The 24,191-nt window shown below is 41.4% G+C and overlaps 1 protein-coding gene across 2 annotated transcripts in view; it reads right to left on the bottom strand.

The window, feature by feature from the left end:
* The window catches only part of cacna1bb (calcium channel, voltage-dependent, N type, alpha 1B subunit, b), a 400,044-nt gene that overhangs the window by 114,865 nt on the left and 260,988 nt on the right, over positions 1 to 24,191 (bottom strand). For both annotated transcript variants that reach the window (XM_063211051.1, XM_063211050.1), the window contains exons 34-38: positions 16,467 to 16,577; positions 13,716 to 13,805; positions 4,043 to 4,159; positions 3,547 to 3,612; positions 1,552 to 1,643 (exon numbers count right to left, since the gene is read on the bottom strand). In XM_063211051.1, coding sequence (XP_063067121.1) covers positions 1,552 to 1,643; positions 3,547 to 3,612; positions 4,043 to 4,159; positions 13,716 to 13,805; positions 16,467 to 16,577 — 476 coding nt within the window. The remainder of the gene's footprint in view (positions 1 to 1,551; positions 1,644 to 3,546; positions 3,613 to 4,042; positions 4,160 to 13,715; positions 13,806 to 16,466; positions 16,578 to 24,191) is intronic.

The following is a 24,191-nucleotide window of genomic DNA, read 5'->3' as shown; positions in this document are numbered from 1 at the left end:
TTTATGCTCTGTCACTGGGCACCGATGCAGGAAGACGGATTCTTATGACCCACTCTCCTGGGAAAAACATCTCAACGGTCTCATTCAACTAGCCCATCTACCTCATGTGTGGCCACCTGCGACCGAGAGTGTTAGCCTACAACACGGCTGGTCCCATTGATCCCAAGACCGAATGCGCGTTCCAATAGGCGGCTGAATGTTGCATAATTATTGACACATCACGTCAAATCACAAATTAGTAGTTTCTTGCAGTTGTTGACCTATGTCAAATTAAAGCAGCACTCCCTGCGAGGCTGCACCAATTCTAACAGGTAGATAAGTCGGGTTATAGCCAAAGTATGAAATGTAATATGTTTTGTAATTACAGTATCTAGGCCAAATATTTACGATAATGATTTGTTGCGCTACAACTTCTGCTGACGTTGGCGATCATAGTCAGCTCAAATCCAACTTGAGAACTTGCGTACAACGCATCAGACTTGTCATAGTGATATGATGAAGTGATACGATGTGATATGATAAATGGCAACCTTTGCGTAGGAAACTCCGTACCCAAAACATACGCATGTTTTTCGTCTTACGCTACTTTGATAAATGAGGGCCATTAAACATAGCAATGGAGGTCTATGGAGCCAAACAAGCTATCATAAAATGTACTTGTAAACCTCTTCAAAATCAATGTAAAATTAACCAGAGTTCAAAACGGCGATTTAATTACGTCCAGTGATCACTTGTGGTTGATGCTAATAGTTCTATCCCTTTCCAGTGATTATGCTAAGCTATGCTAATAATTATAATGCTAATAAATCTAAGTACTGAACACACTGAGAAGAAAATTATACACATTCATGTTTAATACTTTGAAAAATTGCAAATATGTGAAAATGGACTGTTCCTTTAACTCATTGTGTCCTGGAGCGACATCTACGCTGCATTCACGTTCTTGAGATTTGAGCTGTTTTATTAAAAATGCGGGCATGTTAGAGCTGAATGAACCCTATACTAGTGCAAAATGAAGGTTCTATATTTGAAATGTCCTATTTCATGTCTGTATGTGCTTAGGAGGCTGATATATTTAGTATTTAATAGGCAGAGGGCACCCTTTCCCAAAAAGGGTTTAGGACAAAATGGGTTAAACAAATTTCAACTCACAGCGCTCGGAATGGTGCATCAAAAATGTGTTGGTCTCTTATTAGTGCTGAAGGTGCTTAGCACCTGTAGACACACACAGGCCCTTATAGGCCAGCAGCAGCACAGCCACAAGAGGGGACACAGTATATATGCACAGTTGCATGCCGCTATTCCGACATTAATGTCTATTGTCAGAATGCCAGCACGTTTCCCACCAAGATATGCCATTTCTGTGGTTTGTGGTTGATTTGATCAGTTTAGGGACAGGCCATGCAGTTACCCTAACCCTAACCCTAAACCTAACCTTATGACGTGTAGGACAACAGAATAGCGGTATGTCGGAATAGCGGTTGCCTCCCTACATGCACATGTAAGAAACATCATTATTAGTTATTGACAGACATTCAGGTCAAAATCTACCTGAACAAAAGTATGAGTGCTTGGAAGAAAGTCTGAAAATTGTTGTGGAGGTTGATCGCAGTCTCATCATTCAGCTGGATATTCCCAAAAACCTGAGTGAAAACAAAGAGAGGAGATGAAAAGACAATGAAAAAATAAAGGATGCCCTGCAGTCATTCAAATACAATATGTTATGCATCAGATCAGCTATCTTGTAAAAGTACCTTCAGAAATCTGAATTACTTTGACACAGAACAAAATATGACACTAAAAAAACATTTGAAAGGCAGGTAGGGAAAATGTAGTTTCAGAATATGGGAGATCCTAACAATAAGGAAGACACACAGGAGCAGGAAAAAAAAATACATTTTAGTTATTTTAGTAAATTTAGTAAACTAGTTTCTTAGCGTGTGTATTGCACTACTGCCATACTGTCTTGCTGGAGGGTTGGCCCATTTAGTTGTACCCTTGAGATTTCACCAGGAGTGGTAACTCTTACTGAAATTATTGAGTACAGGCCCAATTTTTGAAATATGCCTAGCTTCAGAACACCAAAAATTAATTTGCCTATAGTCATACTACAATTCAAATAATGTGATATTAGATTACAATGTGATTAATTAGATTACTTAATTATACATTGGATTATTTTTAACACATTGACTCCCACGCAGGTAACATTACGTTCTTTCACTCCTATGCATTGACTACCAAATGGTAAAAATAAATAAAATAACCGAAGAACGTATCCTGTGTGCCCCAGTCATCCTTGGCCTATCTCTCTGATGTGGAACAGCTTTTTCTACAGTCCTGGACAGTGAGCACGAAGACGTGCAAGTGACATCCTTTCCCAAGGTAAACATACATTTTTACTTTTTATTTCTAGACACTGTAGTGCACTTTCTGTTGGGTGTGATTTTGGTAATTCGGTAACTCTGTGATTAACAGAACCGACATAGACTATGAAAACAACTACAAAGTCAAAACTCCTCCGTCACAATATTTTTGTAGGCATTTTATCACTACAAAGTATTTGAGTGTTATAGTTATAGTTATAGTTGTTAGTGCAGTTCCTGATCTAGTCACGTCAAGTCTCGTGGGGTAAGCTAATCAAAACAAACCATCTTGCCAGTGTTTTGCCACCTGTGGACTGGACATACAGAAGGACTTGCGTGTTTTGCCGTCATCAGTTTTCAAAATTAAAGCCGGGCATACACTGTGCGATATTTTCACTCGTGGGTATTGAGCTCCTGCTCACACTGCACTATGGAATTTCACTATGGAATTTCACATCTCACGAGTCACGTCCTCACACTATACAAGCCGACAGTCGGATGCGAGCCAAATGCTTCTACTGGCATGTTTCCCCGGTCTGCAGAGGAGGGAACATGCGCACCTGAGGTGGAGATGAGGTCGCGCTCAACAGTGAATCGCACGGCCCTATTAATTTGTGCATGTCAAGTGTCAAATCAGGTCGTACCACTGCTTTAACTGTGCGATTTACGCACGAGCCACGGCCAGGATTTCAAACAGTTTTGATTTTCTTGTGACCCTGCCATTGCACGATCGTGAGGCGAAATCGCTTGTCGTTACCCCATGTACACTGCACGATGCAAGACTCACGATTGACCTGCAATTGAGCAAGAAATCGGCTCGACTCTCAAAAAGTCAAGTGCCAAATCGGTGCAAAATCGGGGCAAAAGTCGCACAGTGTAAGCCCAGCTTTAACTGTGACAAGGGAGGATTGGAGCTCTGTTTCAGTTTCAATGGGAAAAAAACAACTATATGTAGCTAAACTAACCCTTGCATTACATGGGCTAGGAATGGAGGCATCTAAAACATACTGTACTGTTACATGTCAGTTGGTCTACCAGAAAATATTCTGTGGATGTTCAAAAAATGATTTAAAAAAAATGTTTAGAATACCCAGGAGTCAACAAGCTAAATTCCAAAGACGTGTCGTAGTCAATGTGTTAATCATCTGACATCACTACTTTGAGCTACATCACTACCTACCTGCATCCCTATGATAGCGTAGATGAAGAACAGCATGGCGATCAGAAGGCAGACGTATGGCAGAGCCTGGAAACAGGAGAGGAAGAATAGAGTAGAGTAGGGTAACATTTATTAATCCAGAAGGAAATTAAGGTGTCTAGTAACTGTGGGCAGATATATGGCAGCATCTTGAAACAGGAGAGCAAGAGCGTTGCTGATCCATCAGAAACATGATGAACACCAAGTGTTCCACAACTTCACAAATTCCACACCTGGACTGTATCTACTTATTAGTTCCAAAGGACAGAGACTGGTGTAGACTCCGCCATATCACAGGCTTATCTGCATAATATTGTATCTTGTGCTCTCTCAGTATAATCTCCTGCAATCTCCTCTTGTGAAATATGACAAATGTACAGTAACTACTCATAACTGCTTGTGAAAGTAAAAATGAAAATCCTGCATGTCTTCCAAAAAAACATCTAAAGGCAACCAGAAAACATTTTTGCTGGGTTACCTTGAATGACTGCACAAAAGTCCACAGCAGGATCCGGATGGTGTAGCCTTGCCTTAGCAGTTTGATGAGACGTGCTGCCCTGAAAAGCCTGAGAAAACTCAGGTTTATCATCTTGTCCTGTGAAGAAAAAGAATTGGGGGGAAAGGGGGGATGATAATGAAGTAAGTGTTAACTTAGAAAAGCCCATTTCTTGGTTTAGCATATCACACTTTTGGTGAGAAGGCAAAATCCCACCTGGGAAACTCCCTCTGTCATTGTGACTCAGCACTCCACATCACACAGTGCAAACTGTACTCAAGCATTTGTGCCTCACTCCTGCAAGAGGGCAGCCCGAAATGGCGCCACAAGGGAGCAGTGCGGCAGGATGGTACCATGATTAGGAGGATGGGGGAGCACTGGTTACTTCCCCCACCAACCTGGCAGGTCGGGAATCAAACCGTGAACCTTTGCCCTACAAAGGCAAAGAACTTTAACTCACCAGAGTGTGAAACTGAGAAAAGTGGCTTCAAAGTTTCTGTTTTGTTATCCTCTGTCCAGATAAAAGTATAATAGTTATAGCTCCCAAAATTTGACAGTTGGTTACTATAAAGGAGATATATATGTATAGCAAAAAATATTTAGTTCAAATGTGAATTTTGACCGTTATTTGGCAGTTAAGGTATTCTGCCTTTGTATCATGGGCCAACAGTGAGGAGTCATGCTGAGCCAAAAGGCAGTAACTGCCATATTTTTTCCCTTTTTAACTTTAATTATACATTTTATAAGAAACTATAAGCAAGGTCTGGTCATAATTAGCCTGGTCCTGACCATCCCATAATACTACCATTTCATTTCGTATTCATGGTCTGGCATTTGTTTGCTCTGAAGCGATTGTAGGAAGCAGGACGTTTGCACTCAGTTATGGTTTGAAATTATTGGACACCTCTCACCCAATTGCTGGCAGTTACTCAACAACAACATAACGCAGACCAATGGCTCTGGCGAAGATGTGTACGTCATTGTCACGAGCGTCCTCCCCCTTTCGCCCCCACGTGGGGGGCGTATTCGATTATTGGCTGTTTTTCTGGGGGGGCGTTGCGATCAAAATTCTACTGCTCCAGGCACTCCACAGAGAAGCACGGCCAGACTACAGTAGTGGAGCCAATCCTTTGGCGGAAGTACGTAGGATGGCTCGCGAGGCTAGGTCATAGTGTCTGTTTTAAATTACATAGATGACATTTAGATGTCCTATTTAGTGAGATTAGGATATAGCGGGAACGTGTTTACATTGCATTGAATTACATTGCATTTCATTATATCTCAAAATTGTTCAGATAAACAGCCTGGCAGACAAATTACTGTGTAGAAAGACTAATATATCATGAATAAATACACAACATACTTTGAAATTGAAGAAAATATAATCAAAATTGAATAAAAGGCTATATTTATGAAATGGCAGTTGGAAGTTAAGGTACTCTGCCTTTGAATCATGGGCGAAAAATAAGGAGCCGTACCAAGGCAAACTACCTTAACTTCCTATTTTCCTTATTTTGACATTAAAAACAATCAAATTGGCTCACTATATTTATTCACATGATAAAGGTGGTCTGAAATACCCTAAAAATGACATTAACTCAATTTTGACCAAAATTGATGTTAAGGTCTTTTGCCTTTGTAGGGCCTATAGGCCTGACTCCCTAACCACTTTCCCATATCTGCCCACTTAATATGGGGATACATATGTATAGAGCTCGTAAATCATGTGATGCCACTTCTGCATTTATGGGGACCTCCCCCCCATAGCATGGTAACAAGTAAATATCTTCTATTCCCTGTTACTATATGCCCCGGTCTTGAGAAACATAGGAGGGTATTGCGCCCACCCGCCTTTCGCTCCCTTCAGGGATCTATGTAACAACACAGTGTCTACATGACTTAAATGCGAACAGAAAAACCACGAAAGAGAGACTAGGCCTAGGTGTTATTATAAGACCCAGCATGAAACCAATCTATCGAGGACTGCCCATTACGCCAGCAGTCCACCACACGCACAGAGGACCATGGAGGTAGTAAAAGAACTACAGAGTGAATAAGTCCCGCCTCCAGTCATTTCAATGGGAAATGCTAGGCTAGTGAATTCAGCCAAAATTGAACTCGTTTTTTTTTTGAGTCGTTTCCGACGACAGTTTACTCAGCCAATTATGTGCCACGTTACTGACTGACTTACGGTTGACCAGAAAGATATATGGAAGACGGGCATTGGATTCATGGAGGTATTATAAGGTGCCCAACCACACACCTGTATAGGTATGTGTGCCCATTCGCGCACCCACCAATTATCATCCACCTTCTTTGAGCGAAGTGGGGTCGGAAATGAGCAAATTTGTGAAAATTGCTTTGAGGAAGTGCCTTGCTAATCGGCGAAGCTAATCAGCCAAATCCTGACCCCCTGCAGAGGACCCACATTGCAAAGGGAATGCGCTTCAGCAATGACACAGCAGGGGGCGCTCAAAAGTAAGATTTGATAAGATAACGTGGGACTTATGATGCGTCCTTTTCAGATTACATTGGGTGAACTATTTGGCTTTCAACTTTAGACATAGGCTACAGGGTTGGATTTTTGTATGTATGTATGTATGTATGTGTGTGTTTTTTTTTTGGCATCATGTGTATCAGTGTTGTGTGTATGTGGCAGCTATGTATGTCCAAGACAAATTTCCTACAGGACCATTCAAAAGAATCTTGAATCGTGCATATTAGTAATAGAATGGTTGATGAAACGAAACGCTTCATGCTGCGCCGAGATTTCAGGACGTTGATGGTCTAAAATTCTGCACTTCCACGCGTTTCTAACGGGGGACGTAGGGTACATGTAAACAATTATAAAAATAATGGACATGAAAACACTCTAGTACACACAGTAAAACAAAATATTAACAATGAAAGTTATCATAAATAGCATAATAGGGCCCCTTTAAAGCGAAGCACACAAACAGCTGCTCAGTCTTACAGAGAATGAGACCTGTCCATGTAAATGGTGCCACTGCTCCGCTGACTGAGAGAGAGGAGCACAAAGGCTTGAAGCTCTATGGGCTCACAACCAAAGGTGTTCTGAATGTTGGGCATGAATGCAGGGTTCAGCCCCAGAACAACTCGTGGGTTGCCCTCCGCAAGCTACACGCAGGCAGGACTGACTGGAAAGGCATGTAGGTCACTTACACACTTCACCATCGCCAGAGCGAAGGGAAGGGTAGCTCCGTCCGAGAGGATGCGCAAATTCACCCCTCGGAGAGCGCACCAGGTCTCTAACACCAGAGCAATGAACCAGGGGGGCATTGTCTTTCACACCACATCCTACATGGTACGTCGAGACGGCGGCCAAGTAGTCTCAAGGGTAGAGAAGGTCCTGCCTTCATCTAACTGTTCCCGCAAGAATGCCAACACGTGGGCATCGAGCGTTGGAAGGGTATTACGCCATGCTGGGTGCACCAGCGTTCAAACACAGCCCACCTAAGGTCACATAGAGAGTAGTGGCTGCTGCTCAGCTCCTTGGATAGTACGTACAACAGTATCCCAAAGCTCAGATGCATAGAAACTAATACGTTTTCTATTCAGACCCATGGGAGCCTCGTGCTGCACACAACTGGGGAAACAACCATTTCGTGGACCACAGTGATCCCTGGCATGGCCAGAGAAGAAACTGGAAGAAAAACAGCCTCTTCTCCTTTATGGAGGAAGAGATGTGAGGAATAACCCAAATAAATGGGGAAAACCTTCTGTCCGAAAACATGAGGAAGGGTACACACGAAACACTGCCAGTGTGGGGTACTGAATCAGATTTGAAATTACCGGGCGGACCGATAAGTGCCAGGTGCATTCAGGGCGAGAAGAGTCCACACTCAGAGCTGCAGACAGCACAGGCAAACATCAGCACACTTACAGAAGAGTACAGAAGTAAAGATATTATTTATTATGTTATTTATTAAATTATGAATTTGAAAATACAGTTTTGTTCATCAATAGTCAGACAGGAAAAGTGTCTGCCGATCCATCTTCTCCAGAGAGGGCAGCTGAGCAGGGGTGGGGAAACGTGCATCCAATGCAGGCATGCGGTCCCATCCCAAGTCCATGTTGGCAGTGTCCAGCATTCCGAAGCCCGAAGTCGGCGCACGTGCCAAGTACGGCTTGTCCCACGTCTTAGCCACTTGAGAAATCTCCTCTCAGAGGCAGTGGAGCGTGGAGAGCGCCGTCCGTGGCATGGGCCACGGCACATCCATCCGCCGAGCTGCTCTCTCAGAGATCTCAAAGAAGCTGTCCGTTGCGGGAGGCCGTCGAGTCTCGTAGAGCGTGGGGCCCTTGCTGGGTTCAACAGCGGCCACCTCTAGCCTCTCCTCGTCACCCTCGGCGCGTGGTTCACAGGAGGGCTGCACCTACTCCCGCGGGGCAGGGTCGGGTGAGAGGGGTTCCAAAGCGACCGAATCATCATCACTGTCGTCATCTTCTTCCACAGATGTCTCCTCCGCCGACTCGTGTCCTCCACGTGTACAGCCGTTAGCAAGCGCCTCAGGGCGGCTAGGCGTCGTATCCGAGTCCGCAGTTGGCCCCAGACACGGCCTCCAGGGCGTGCTGAAGTCCACGCTAGTAACAACAACCAGGATTAGCTAGTCATCCTCGCGTGGCCATAGTCCCTCAACAAATCCGTGGATGGTCAAAGGGGAGTTTCGTAAGAAATTGCTCGAAGAACAATTCTCAGGTACTCTCACTGGCGGTCTTCGTCCCTACTTGAGCGCCCAGCGGAGTCGCACCAACCAAGTTTGCCGATGTAGATGCAAACAGCGCCCAGCGGAGTCGCACCAACCAAGTTTGCCGATGTAGATGCAAACAGCGGCTGAAGGTGACAGTACTGTAAAGGTTGCCCCTGCTCACCTTTCTTTCATGATGGGAGCAATGCAATTTTTGTTAGTATTTTCTTTTCTGACTACATTTGTATGGCTGTATATCATGTATGTACTCCCGTCACCCCTGATTGGAGGACATGTGCACGACTTTGATGTACGAGTGTTGTTGGCAATTAATTAAGCTTCCATCAATACAGCTGCTTGCATGAACCATTTTGTGTGTAATATTCATTTTCTGTGCTGCACTGGCGTGCATTACTGTTACTGACGGCTTCTTATCGTGTATCGCCTTATACATAACTTATTGATTACCGTATTTGTAGTATAAAACCCGCCCTTGAAATGTTTTGCCCGTGCAAAAAAATGCACTTCTGCGTTTTGAACTGTTCCAACGGCGACTTCAAGTTGCAAAGTTGTGAAGATCTCCACTTTGGAGGGAGTTTCAGTTTTTTATGTTTTGAAATCCAAAAAACGCAGTCGCCGTGTGCAAGACAGGCACATCTGTCCAATGTTACACGTTTACCTAGCGTTACCGTTGTCATAAATTGAGCTCATTTCCAGAAATGGTACAGTACTGCTTTAAGACCCTATGCTGCAAGCGTTCGGCCCAATAATACATTGTCCACAAGGGGAAACTATTATTTCCCTGCCTGCAGAGAAGAGACTTAAGGTACATGTGTTGCGTTAATTTGTGCACAGAGTGCACAGATGTTAAATGAACATTTCTGCCAATACTACCATTGACTTGTCAGTACCCGGTGATGCTACATTTTTCGGCTCAACCCTTGCCGAGATCTGAGCTATTCTAATGGGGGCGGATTTTGTTTACAATTGAAAAATTCTTAACATAGGCCTAGTCCAAATATTTTCCCAAAAGGCATCACTGTTTAGTAGCTGTCTGCAGATGTTGCATAACCTTTTGGATGTTATTGGGAATAAAACAAGGTGTTTTCTCTGAAATGTAAACAAACACCTGGGGACCATTCCATCATTGGCGCTGAATTCAGCGGCACTTACGTGCAAAAGCAGAGTTGCAACTAGCGGCAGCTTAAACTTGAGGCAGAAGCCGTTCAATCAGTGAAGATCAGCTGCGCCTCGGCTAGGTTGACTTCAGCTGCACTTATCAAAGCTGTCGTTGCACTCGTGCACGTTGTACAGGCGAAGTCCATATTAAGGATTGTCGAAAAAGCGATCATGTTGGGAGTCGGGCATGCGTTGCCAAATCGAGTTTCTATCACAGAGGTGATGTGAGAATTAGTGGGTCTTCGGAAACGCAGCTGCTTTCTAATTGAGAAGCCCGTGTTCGATTCCCATCGTGCGCGATGACGTTAATGTAATCTTCAAAGGAGCTTTATCAGACATTGACTGTCATTTTACAGCGTAAAATTATAAATGCTTTAATCAGCTGGAGTGTTTTATTTTATCTTTCAGAAGAATTTGTTTTAGGATGAAACAAAGCATACACGTAAGGCAGAGAGCATTTGCTGAATCATTGCAATGCAAAAACCAACCGTCGGCGACTTTGAGGACTTTTTCTTAATTACCTGTAAAGTGTAAATGTCTACATAGGCGTAGCCTATTGCTTGGTTGAGAATGAAGCCAGCCACTTAAAGAGACATCATATGAGAGAATAGGCAAATGTAGCCTATGTTTGTGAAGATTTCATTTTTAGCCTATAATATGTCGCCAGCCGCCAGATTTGAACCCGGCGCGCTCACATATTATGCAGCGCACCTACCCACTGTGCCATCTACACCATCCTCTCCGTGGCATATCCGTGGCCTTATCTTATTATCCCCCGGAATGAAAGACAAAGGTAATTATTGGAGTTTTAACAGGCATTACCAACCCATGCACTGTTTTAATAGGGAGACTGGTTCGCTTTGATCTCGCAAAATGCTGGCGGGAAAATGTGGAACGGTCCGGTTGTGGCACAGTTTCCTGCAGGTTGAAATTCTTTGAAACACTGATTTATTTACCCTGATGTTAAACCTGGGAGATACCAGGTTTGACTTGGAGCATAAATTACTGTGGCAACTCAGTTGAGTTTCAGGTTAGCAAGTCTGATGGAACGGATCTCTGTCTAAAAATAGCGTAGATTACCAACTTGAGCTCGGATTTGGGGTTACCGCTGTTGATGGAATGGTCCCCTGCCCCCATTATAATGACCAGGATCTTAGAAAAGGCTGAAGAAAATAAAAAAAAATTCTCAGGTACTAACAAGTCCAGGGTAGCGTGAGCATTACAACTGCATGTTGAAATTGCCTGATCTTGTCCTTTAAGGTTGACTGTTCTCGTTGTTCGCACTTGTGTTGGAAATCACATTCTGCTGTAACTGCATGACTCAACCCACGACTCATCAAACTCAAAACATGTACAGTAATAGCTCTAGCTAAGATCCAGCACCAGTGATCAACAAACGTATCAAGACAAACTGAGCTACTTCACAGTGACTAGCCCCAGGGATGACTGGAGCACTCAGCAACTTTTTTAGAGGTTTTTAATTTTGCACAAAGTGACTGACGTTTCTGCACACCTGTGCCTTCCTTTTCTTTACTCTGAGGAAGGCGCAGGTGCGCCGAACCGTCAGTCACTTTGTGCACCAAAATAAAAAACCTCTAAAAAAGTTGCTGAGTGCTCCAGTCATCCCTGGGTCTAGTCACTGTGAAGTAGCCCAGTTTGTCTTGATACTGCTGTCCTCGGCTGTGAGCACCACCAGGCTGAAGCGCAAACATCCCCTCTTCGAAGTGCTGAAAAAACCTTTTGGATAAAAAGTTTATTAAGTAATTATTGGGAGGGTGAAAGAAGTCTCTAAGAGAGAAAAGTTGAAGGGATGATGCATGATGATGATAATGATGGTAGCCTATATGACATTTTAATGTACAATTGAATTAGTTTAAAACAAAAGAGGGAAGATTAAAGCATCTCCATTGATGCTTTTGCAGAAAATAATTGAAAAATCCATCAATTATTTCTCCCAAGCAAGTCAAGGCTGTCTAGTTCGTTCCTTAAGTGAGAAATGAAATGACTGGAGGGTGAACATCAAAGACTGGGCTGACATGAAGGACCTCAAAGAGGACCACAAATACGAGGGGAGGCAGGAGGTTAGTAGCGATACATAACAAGCAACTCACCGTCTATACCATCCGTCCAGCAGAAGTAAAAGAGGACAGGAGCCATAAAAGAGACCAAGTCACAGAGAAAACATTAGATGAAGTGCATGAGTCCTTGCTGACAACCACTGTCAGTGGATTGGATTCATCCCATCGTATTTTAATTCACTCTGTCAAATAACACTTAACTGACCATTTAAGTGTGTGCTTGTTTGTTATTCATGTATATTCCCATTCCATTATACAACGTGGGTAAAAGACATGGCTGCATTTGTAGACCATTAGAAGGACCCATTTACACATACAGTAACATTGACATAATGAAGCAGAAGGTCAAACATTTGATAGAGACAAAGAAAAAGACAAGTAGCAACATAAACAGACACATGAAATTTGCACAAGATGCCTGCCTGAAAAGTTTGACTACATGTTTCCCCTCCCTCACACTTTGAATGTTTTTCTTCCGTGCTGCACACGTCGCCCCCGCCCTCGAGTTCTAAGCTCCCGCCTCGCCATTGACTCTGTGGTTATCACATACTTAACTCAGTGGTTCTCAACCTTTTTAAACGATTTCCCCCATGATCATGCGCCTGCCAACACTATCCACCCAGCATCATCCTGATAAAAAATATGAAAACAGCACAGCCTCAGTAAAAACAATCATCTTTTCATGTATGCTTCTGTGTGCCTTTTGTCCTTGAAGACATTATTGGGCTAATCTTATTTTGTGTTCAAATGAATTGACTGTAACGCCGCTGTTGAGAAACACTAAATGAACTTGAAAAGTAGGCCAAGGATTTAATGTTCAGAGATTCTTATTAAGAAAATTTTGATCTTCTCTATGCTAATTACATAGTAGTCAAATGGCCAAGTAAGAGGGAAGAGGTGCTGCAATGATTAATCAAGCATTAATTACAGCAACAGCAACTGTGAAACCAAACCTATGAAATGGCCTCCAACTGCCAAAATTATAGGCCTGAAGCACAAAAGACTTGGTGCACATTCACATTCATCCATCCTTTCAAAAGTTATCACACAAACAGAAAGTCGATCATCTTCAAATTTTTGGCCTCCAAATATCGAGTCAGTTCATGTACCTATCATACTGTAGTAGAGCGTCACCACACAACATTTGATGCACATCCATCCACCCTTTGAAAAGTTGTCATGTTAATACGCAATATGTGTCACTGCAGAGCGGTATCGGTCTATATTGGAATGTTATGAATCACGTGCATGGGATAGATTTTGAAGGATTCTTCACTTTAGAGCAGTACTCGGCTAGTTGCGATGACGTTAAAATGGACGTTACTCATCCTAGCAGGGACAGCATCCTTCACATTGAGAAATTCTAGCCTTGCTGGGACGAGTAACGCCCATTTTCACATCATCCTGCCTGGCTAAGTACTGTTCTAAATGCTTCATGCATGCTTCTATTTCTTCCCTTTCTGTGGTGTTTGGTGGCGACTTGTGTAAGATGTGCGCTACTGCCATCTACAGCGCTAAGGGAACTCTGTTTATTCTTATCTCAACCTGAAGTCTCGAAAGGTCTCCTACCCTAAGGTCTCCTAAAGGGCCGTTCACCTGCCGTCAATGAATCCCGGAAAAGTATGGGCTTGATTCATCTCTACCTTTTCCAGTGTCTCTGGTGCAACTCTAATAATGTTTTACTTGGCTCACCTGGTCGCTGATTTCTGTGACCAGTATGTCGGTGATGCTGCCGAGCACCGTGATGAGATCAAATACATTCCAGGCCTCTTTCAGGTAGTTCTGTAAAAAGAATGACATAAGGGACAATTACAAGGAAAAATAGAAATAGAAGTGGGAGGTATAGTAGATAAAAGAGATGTGAATCAGTATCAGAGGACAGCAGAAAGGAGGACATTCTCACTCACAGCACAGATGCACTACTCTGCCCTACAAAGGCAAAATACCTTAACATCAATTTTGGTAAAAAAAAATTGAGTTAATGTCATTTTTGGGGTATTTCAGACCACTTTTATCATGTGAATAAATATAGTGAGCCAATTTGATTGTTTTTAATGTCAAAATAAAGAAAATAGGAAGTTAAGGTATTTTGCCTTGGTACAGCTCCTTACTTTTTCGCCCATGATACAAAGGCAGAGAACCTTAACTTCCAACTGCCATTTCATAAATATAACTTTTTATTCAATTTTGATTATATTTTCTTAACTTTTAAAGTATGTTGTGTATTTATGCATGATATATTAATCTTTCTACACAGTAATTTGTCTGCCAGACTGTTTATCTGAACAATTTTGAGACATAATGAATTGTAATGTAATTCAATGCAATGTAAACACATTCCTGCCATATCCTAATCCCACTAAATAGGACATCTCTATGTCATAAATGTAATTTAAAACAGACATTATGACCAGACCTGGCTTATAGTTTCTTTAAATATACATTTTATAAGGTAAAATGAAAAAAAATGGCAGTTACTGTCTTTTGGCTCAGCATGACTCCTCACTGTTGGCCCATGATACAAAGGCAGAATACCTTAACTGCCAAATAAATGTCAAAAGTCAAACTTGAACTAAATATTTTTTGCTATACATACAGTATATATCTCCTTTATAGTAACCAACTGTCAAATTCTAGGAGCTCTAACTATTGTACTTTTATCTGGACAGAGGATAACAAAACAGAAACTTTGAAGCCACTTTTCTCAGTTTCACACTCTGGTGAGTTAAGGTTCTTTGCCTTTGTAGGGCAGTACTGTATCCTATGCTATCTATCCTATGTTTCAAAAGCATGTGACAGTTACTGACTAGGGGTGATCTAAATCTAAAAATTAAAATAAAACATGAGATGAACTAGATGCTCTAACGCTCCTTCTGTGTGATTTTGGTAACTGTGATTAACAGACCTGACACAGATTATGATCATACATTTCTACAAGCTAGAATTTGGATATTTCATCTTTCATCAAAACACAGCCTAATTTATTACACCAAAGTATCAAACCATACACTTCCTTATCACGTTAAGTTTCATAGGTTCATCAAAACATAGCAGTCACGCCAATGCTTGTTAGTCATGGGATATACGGAAGGACTTGGGATCTTAACTGCCATCAAATATCGAAATTTGAAGTAACTGGAAGAGATTGAGGAGAAAAATATCACAGCTGCATAAGTGGTGTGTGTGTGTATAGGTTACTTAGAAAAGACAAATGGTCCACATGACTAACACATTCAGAAAACATGGCTGTGCAACAATAGAACTGATCCAGGTGTTTTTCTCATTTAAATATTTTACTTGGAAGCTTACTGGACTTCTTTGGCCGTGAAAGATTAAAGGGCCGTACACACACGTCGCTACTAGGTACTCGCTCAGCGAATGAAGTCAATAGAATGTCAGTGTGTTCCAGCGAGTCTCAGGCGAGTAATGTACAAGCGGACGGATGTGGACGGATCCCGAGTTGAAAATATTTTAACTTCGAGCGGGGCAAGTAAGCGAGTAACCAATTGGAAAGCAGAGTTCGGTACTCGCCTGTACATTGGCAGTTAAAGTCGCGGGAACTTTCAGCGAACGATCCATGAAAGAGTGGCGAGTAGGCGAGAAGCTAGTAATGTGTGTACGCCGTCGCCGCTTTAGTTCCTCAATTTGAACTCGCAGTCAAACAGCGCATATGTAACAAAATATATATCTATATCTCCGTTTCTATAAAAAAGTGGCTATTTTTAGATACATTTACCCTCACTTAGCTTGGGCTAACTTCGGAACCAAATGGCCAACAAATAAGTGGTTTAACTTACACCTACATGTTTGTAAAGCTGAGATGCTCAGCTTTTACACAAGCCCTGCTGTACATCTGTAGGCCTAACACAAAATATGCTGTGGCTGCTCAAAAAGAAAAAAAAACCTCTAGATTGTTGCACTCTATCGCCAAAATTCCAAAAACAGCATGAATGAACATTAAATGTGCTAACAGGTTCAAGCTGTTACTGCAAGATGCAAAAGTTAAAACCTTGTTCCCCAATGTTTGCGTGAGACTTGTGATATAGGTTATGTTTACTGAGATGCAGCATGTTGATGACAAAAAAATGAAAGTCGTAATATAAGGCAACTAAAGTGGCAATTTGGCAACAATGCACTGATGTACCACTGTAGCTGGCCCGTTGGTACACGTGCTTACTTAGTGTTTCATCTCAGGATGTTGCAACTACCTCAGGTGATTTGACCATTAAAAATAGCCTTTAAGCATGGCCTTTTTGTTTTTGTTCTGTTCATTTTTTAATCCTACACTGCACCATAGGGTCTGAACCAAGTTACATACCCTAATAGTAACTTTTGTGTACTGCGCCATGCCTATCCTACTGATGTGACAAATACACATCACTGTATCCTTGTACACACACATCCAAGCCGTCACTTGTACATACAGTATGATAATTCACTCACCAACGGCCCAAAGGCGATCATCTTGATGATGCACTCCAGAGTAAAGAGTGAGGTGAAGATGATGTTCAGATACTTCAACATGTCCTCATATGGCTTTGGGGCACCGTGAAACTATACAACAAGGCCAGATACACACACACACACACACACACACACACACACACACACACACACACACACACACACGCACGCACGCACACACACACACACACACACACACACACACACGCACGCACGCACGCACACACACACACACACACACACTTTCAGGTTTCTACACTCTCAGCTGTACTGAAACCTATACTAAGAAGCTGATTCAAGAGTCCAGGCTCTCCTATTATGATTTACCTCTTAACCAGGTTTACTCCTGAACCAGCTTCTTAGTACAGGCCCCCTGGTCACAGAAACTAAACACTCGAGACACTAGACACTCAATTTAACTGAACAATTCCTTTTTCGTTCAGAGATATTTAATTACACCAATTACTGGAATGTTCTCAATAGCAAACTTGAAAGGGCCACACTCTCATTCTTTTGTACCTTATGGTGGAGTTGTTTCTTTTAAATGCAAAGTGACTTAACCCATTTTGTCCTAAGCCCTTTTTGGGAAAGGGTGCCCTCTGCCTATTAAATCCTAAATATCTCAGCCTCCGAAGCACATACAAACATGAAATGAGTTGCATTTAAAAGATATGACCCTCGTTTTACCTTAGAATGTGTTCATTCAGCTCTAACTTACCCAGATTTATAATAAAACAGCTAAACTCTCAAGAACCTGAATGCAGTGTATGTGTGTCTCCAGGACAGAATGGGTTAAAGAGAAAACAAAATAGCCCAAAAAAATGAGGAACCACTTTTATTGGACTTCTTTATTGAAAAATCCAAGAAAGAATGAGAGTGTGGCGTGAAAGTTTGTTGCATGTTTGCTTTTTTTTTTTTTTAACTCAGACCCCAAGAGGCGTCCTTACACTCACTTGGGGCTAGAGTACACACACACACACACACACACACACACACACACACACACACACACACACACACACACACACACACACACACACACACACACACACACACACACACACACACACACACACACACACACACACACACACACACACTTTCAGGTTTCTATACTTTCAGCTGTACTGAAACCTATACTAAGAAGCTGATATTACATAGAAAGACCATTAGCTTGTGTGCCCTTATCGGGAGACCTAAGAACATTCCTCTTTTGATACAAACAGAACACAGGGGCTGCAGAGTACATTCAGACACACTAAGCCATTGTTAAGGTATGCTACAAATGTATCATGAAAGTCTCTGAAGGTACTCTGTAGCTTCTGTCAGGATCACCCGATCAGGACAGCCAATAAACTGACAAGACAAGTTCAATAAAACTACCTTACAGACACTTGGAGGGCAGGAAATGTGCCTTTCTCCGATGATATGACTGATTAAGCTGTATCGTTGTAATGACCTGAGTATCCTCAGTAAGCTCTGAACATGATTGACAAATCTCTATCTTCCTATCTATCTTCCACCTGTGAACACAATTCGTACAACTGCTTACTTCTTAAACATGGTTTACTCCTGAACCTGCTTCTTAGTACAGGCCCCCTGGTCACAGAAACTAAACACTCGAGACACTAGACACTCAATTTAACTGAACAAATCCTTTTTGCAGTAATTAGTAATTGGTAAGGTGGCCGCAGTAATAATGTTCGTATTGTATTTCAGCACCTGTGCCAGAAAATGACGACAGGTACAATAAAGCATTTAAAGGTATCTAAAGTAGCTTAGAAGAGGTTAAAACACCCAAAACAATGGTCTGACATGCTAATTGTGCTGATGCTTTAAATCTGTGTTTCTTTACTGGAGCAGTGTTGACCCACAAAATTGTTTTTAATCCTCAAACTCATAACCAGGCATTAGATAGTGCCATCCAATGCATAGTTAAATGTTCTAGGATTAAAATAAATTGACCAGTTTTGAAAATTGATGACAAAATACAAATGCTAATACATACAGTATGTTACAGTATATATATCAAGTAGTGTAGATGATTATTAACAATGTTTCACCATCTCTTGGACATGGCAGTCATTACTGCATTTTGACTATTTTGGGACTGGCAATAAAAGGAGGAATTAATACATTTTACACCATAGCTCCGCCACACACCCTTACCAGTAAATGTGCTTACTGGTAAAGGGGTCTTACCAGTAAATGTGGTCTGTGGTGTTGATGACAGGATTATCATTGACACATCTACTGTAATGAAAGCTTTTAGGGCCTTGCACATTAGGAAAGCTAATGGACCAGACAGGATCTCCCCACTAATTTTATACGATTTTGCTTGGGAACTTTTGGCAGCTTGGTGCCCGGTGTTTCAGCTCTCTGTTGATACACACACCATACTCACTGAGGGGAAAATATCTATAATATCCCTGTTACAAAAAATCCCTGCCTAGGGGGTCTTACACACCAAGGCGGTAAAGCGTCGCGGAACGGCCGCGTTTTTTACCGGCGTCGGTGAAAATACATTGAAACCTATCTGTCCTTACACACCAACCGGCGGTAGTCGGGCGTCAGCGGCGCGGGAGCCGGCTCCGCGCCGCGCTGCATTTGGAAAATAGAACTCCAGCGTATTTTTCACGCCGGCAACCGGCGGTGTCTCATTCAAATGAATGGCAAAGTAGCACGCTAGCTTTAGCTGTGGGGAGGGTTTTGAACAGGACTGGCCGCGCACGCCGACGCTGTCAGTGTGCAAGGCAGAGAAAAGCACGCCGGCCAAAACTAAGCAGAAAGACCGCGTCCGTCCTGCGACCGTTCCGTTCCGCCTTGGTATGTTTTGGCCCTCAGAGAAAACAATGATTTTAGACCAGTACCACTAACTTCAGTAATAATGAAATCTTTTGAGCATGTGATGTTGGGCAAATTAAGAGCACAAGTAGAAAATCTCCTTGATCCCAACCAACTTGCATACAAAGATAGGAGAAGCACTGGGGATGCTTTATGCACTACAACCCATCTTATTCTCAAGCATTTGGAAAATGGCAGGGTATACGCCAGATTGCTTTTTATGGATTTTAGTTTTAATACCATTATACCAAAGTTTTTGTTGGATACATTAAAACGAATGGAGGTGAACCCAGCAATGATTAAATGGTATGTGGCCTTCCTCACTAGGAGAACACGGCAAGTAAGGATTAACTCCACATTATCAGACTCTTTGACAATCAATACAGGAGTCCCACAAGGAGTTCTCCGTTATTGTTTACCTTGTATACCAATGAATGCAGAAATTACCATCAGAACAGTCTTTTAAAGGGACACTGTGCAGGAAATGGCCCTTTAATGCAGGACTCTGATACATCTGGCTATCAGGCAGAAATAGACAGGGTGGTGAGGTGGTGTGAGTCTAACAAACTGGTCTTAAATGCTACTAAAACAAAAGAAATAATATTTCACCCAAGATCTATAGGAAACCACACTTTGGTGACATTGAATGGGGAGGCGGTGGCCTCATACAAATATCTAGGTGTTTTATTCGACTCTGACCTAAAATGGGGCCAGCAGTTTGAGTTTTTATGTTCAAGGATCATCAGTTTTTGAGAAGGCTGAGAGTGTGGGAGAGTGTGGGATCGACAAAGACATAATGATGGCAGATGGCTTTTTACAGCGCTTCAATTGATTCTATTATTAGATATGGCCAGTGTTGGGAAAGTGAATTTTCTACCAGAACTAGTTCATAGTTCAGTTCACAGCTCTCAGAATATGAACTAGTTTCTTCATAGTTCACAAAATAGTCCGGCAGCCAAAAGCCAAATATCAGCCGAACCCAGTTTCGTCTGATAAAGTTTTTTTCTTTGCAGTTTGTGGTTGCCTAAGGTGTACCTATTAAGATTCCAGACGATGCCCGGTGATATCCCTTGAGCATTTTCAGATATTGAGCCTTTTATGCTTGATGTGCTGCAGCCATAGATTACAACAGTCTTTGGCTCCCAATTCATGTTATACTGACCAAATACCCTATACCATACTTATTTTGTGTTTGTTTACATGGTGGGATGTGTATAAGAACAGGTGGTGAGGTATGGACATCAGTGGGGGTGGGGTCATGCATGTTTGGGGGCGGGGCATTCACCCAAAAAGCCTGATTTTCCAAGTCGGAGACACAAACGCCAACATTTCGCCAAACGTGGCTTTATATCTCATAGTGGGTTGTTTGGTTTTGCTGTTTGTAGTTGTCCAACACTTACCCATCAGGATAAGAGTGGGTGATGTGCCAATTTCAGATATTAACCCTTTCATGTTGATTTCGCTGCAGCCATAGCCCACAAGCCTTTGACAGCTTCATAACTGCACTATGATTAACCTTAGAGCATTCTGGGTGGTAGGCCTGCCACATCAAAGTGGAGAAAGTGTCCTCGTACCAAATAAATTTTAGACAATTACATAACTAGCTGTTTGTCAAGCAGAAATATGTAACATTTAGGCGAATATTGGTGGTGTCAGCTTAGACATACCCAGAAAGCATTACTAATTCAACACAGAATTTCACCTTTTCATACATTGCTATTTACTCTTCCTGTGCTGTTGTAACACAAAATAAAAATTGTAAGTAATAATTACAGAATTTTTGGCTGATTATTTGTTTGCCTACAAAGTACATAATTTCAGTTGTGGTCGTATTAACATGGAAAGAGATAAAATTAAAAATGTAAATCCACAAAATGACATTGTAATTGACCTTTTACCAGCCCATGCCATATCAGGGTGTGACACTGCGGCATCCTATTTTGGTATTGGTAAAGGCTCTGTTATCAAGACCCTAAAAGCTGGATATCACTTGACATCAATTGGTAATGTGCTGGCACCATTCAATCAACTTTCCAGTGAGGCCACCAACTTTGTGTCGGCATGTTATGGCATTCCAGACAGTATCAGCATGTCACATACAAGGTTGGTGCTATGGGGGAAAAAGAATGGGAAAGGTCATTTATCTTCACCTAACCTGGCTGCTCTTCCACCAACAACAGAGGCATTTCTTGAGAATGTGAAAAGGGCTCATTTTCAAGCAATATTGTGGAGGACATTGGTTCACACTCCACCTGAACTATCTCCTGAAGCATTTGGATGGAAGAAAGACCCATGCAACAAAGCACTGATACCAATAAGTTTTCCAGTGTGTGTGTGTGTGTGTGTGTGTGTGCGCGTGTGTGTGTGTGTGTGTGCGCGTGTGCATATAATGTATAGCACTGATTCTTGAAAGTTTGGCAAAAACATGTCCCTGCAGTAAAATATTAATTCTGTTGGAAATCAACTACATTTTCACAAACAAAATGAACCCAGGTAATGGCCAAGGGGTCTGTCACACGAATACACAGTTATAAAATATTTAAGTGTAATTTTATTACTTTTCATGGCTATAAACCTGTCCACACCCTGTAAAAATGCCTGTCCCAAGGACTGGCATCATCATTTCAATTGACTTAAAATACAAAAATCACTAACAGAATTGAACAATATCACCATGATGTGGAAGACCATATTAAAGTGGTTCTACAGATGTGCACATAGTGGATGTAAAACAATACTTACTATTATTTACTGATTGCTCAAAATGTGTCCAGCATATTGGTCACCACCGTCAGATATTTTCTAAAAGACAATAAAATCAGGTATGCACAAGGTAATTTTCATTACTGAGGACCCCTTTTCAAACCTTTAGCTCTACTGCCTACTTCACCATCACTGAAGCTCCTGTAAGTTTATTATTTTGTCCTCAATTTGTTAATTGGTTTGGACACTGGTACTGTCCCAACCATAAACTGTCAACACCGTCGGGGGTTTTAATAGTATTGTATTACATTAATGTTAATAAACATAATTTTTTTCAGAAAAGGTATGAAGCACCCAAGAAACAGAGCGAAAATGAAATGGCTAATGTGAACAAACAATGCATAATATTTAAAAGAGTGTTTTTTTGTCTCACACCGTCAGATGTCACCACCGTCAGATTTTGTTCTGCTCATCATGTTGTTCCATATTTTACTAAATTGTGCTGGTTAATGAAACATTACTAGGCATGTTAGTAATAATTGTGATCCAAAATGATACTCTAGCCACCACTGAGGTGCATTTGGAGGTTTTTTTTGTCAGAAAACCTGACGGTGGTGACATCTGATGGAGTTCACCAAAAAACACATGTTTTAAGTGTTTTTGACATGTTTTAAGAATATGCGTACAATAAGTATCTACAGTTATGTTGAATTGTTAAAGTAATTCACTTTAATACAGTAAACATGTGTTTTTTACTTCTAATTCTGTCTGCCGCTGTTGACAAAACAAGAAAGAGCCCATTTTATGAAAAATGTTAAACATGGGGAGCTTGGCCAATGCATTCACTGCACAGCCAAGACCTACATGTATGATAATACACCTCTATATTTTGGATTTGAACAACTTAAAAGCTGTTTTTACCACATTTTCAACAACCAGTGGCTTACTTCCTGCTTACTTGCTAACTAATGAAGTAAAAACACATGCTGTGCACACACAAAAATAAAGTGTTTATGCAAGATGCCATTGACTTGAGAGGGCTATTTATTTTGCTAAATGCAGGTACTAATTAGGCCACTTTCACCACTCTCAGATTACTGTCACCACCGTCAGTTCTTAAGTCACCACCGTAAGAAGGAGTTTTGGACATTTTAAATGAATGTGCTTACAACATTTTCCTTAGGAGTTGTTGAAATATCAAAGTAATAGCCAATTTAAGCCTACACGAATATTTGTGAAATTACACAAAATTGTTTGTTCTATTTAGGCGTTAAGTAAGCATCGTATGACGGTACATATTTTAAAATTAGAACACATGAAACAGTATTAAAATAGAACAAAAGTGAATTTTCAACATTTAAAGGCATATGTGTGAACCAAAAAATACACATAATCACTTAAAAACTCCAGATACATATGCAACCAAATCAATACAATTTTAATAACTTTTAATTGTGTCTGACGGTGTTGACAAAAAACAAGGTATGATCGGAGAAAAGCCTGATTTCTGAAAAAAATACATAATGGGGAGATTGGCCTATATAATTTTGTAATTCACTTTGTTTTTTTCTGTCAACATTACAACCTGTTTTAGCCACTTTCTCAAGAATCAGTGATAGGTGTTTTAGGTGTTAGGACTCTGTATGTTGTATAGGTGTAGACAGGTCTTTCTGTGCGAATTTAAATGCATGTACATGTCTTATTTGATGGCTTCATGGACTTTTAAGTGATCATTTAATACCAGTCAGGATACACTGGATTGACTTAATTTTCTGACTCAACTGTATATATAATGTATAGCTGTTTTCCTATGTTTAGACCCCTCTCTCTCTCTCTCTCTCTCTCTCTCTCTCTCTCTCTCTCTCTCTCTCTCTCTCTCTCTCTCTCTCTCTCTGTCTCTGAGCGTGCGGTACTGTATGTTGCAGTGTATATAGGTCTTTCTGTGTAAATTTAAATGCATGTACAGATCTTATTTGATGGCTTTATGGATTTAAGTGATCATTCAATACCAGTCTGGATACACTGGATGTACGTATGTCATTTCTTTACTCATCTTTTGGAACAGCCAACGACTGCTCACCAGTTACCCCCACACTCTGTTGTTCTTTTTTTTTTCTTTTATGTTGGCTATTTGATGTGATGTTATGCAGGATCTCA

Source organism: Engraulis encrasicolus, chromosome 11 (assembly GCF_034702125.1).
Source record: "Engraulis encrasicolus isolate BLACKSEA-1 chromosome 11, IST_EnEncr_1.0, whole genome shotgun sequence".
NCBI classification, from domain to species: domain Eukaryota; kingdom Metazoa; phylum Chordata; class Actinopteri; order Clupeiformes; family Engraulidae; genus Engraulis; species Engraulis encrasicolus.
The sequence above is the reverse complement of the archived record's forward strand: the minus strand, read 5'-3'. Positions and strand labels throughout refer to the sequence as shown.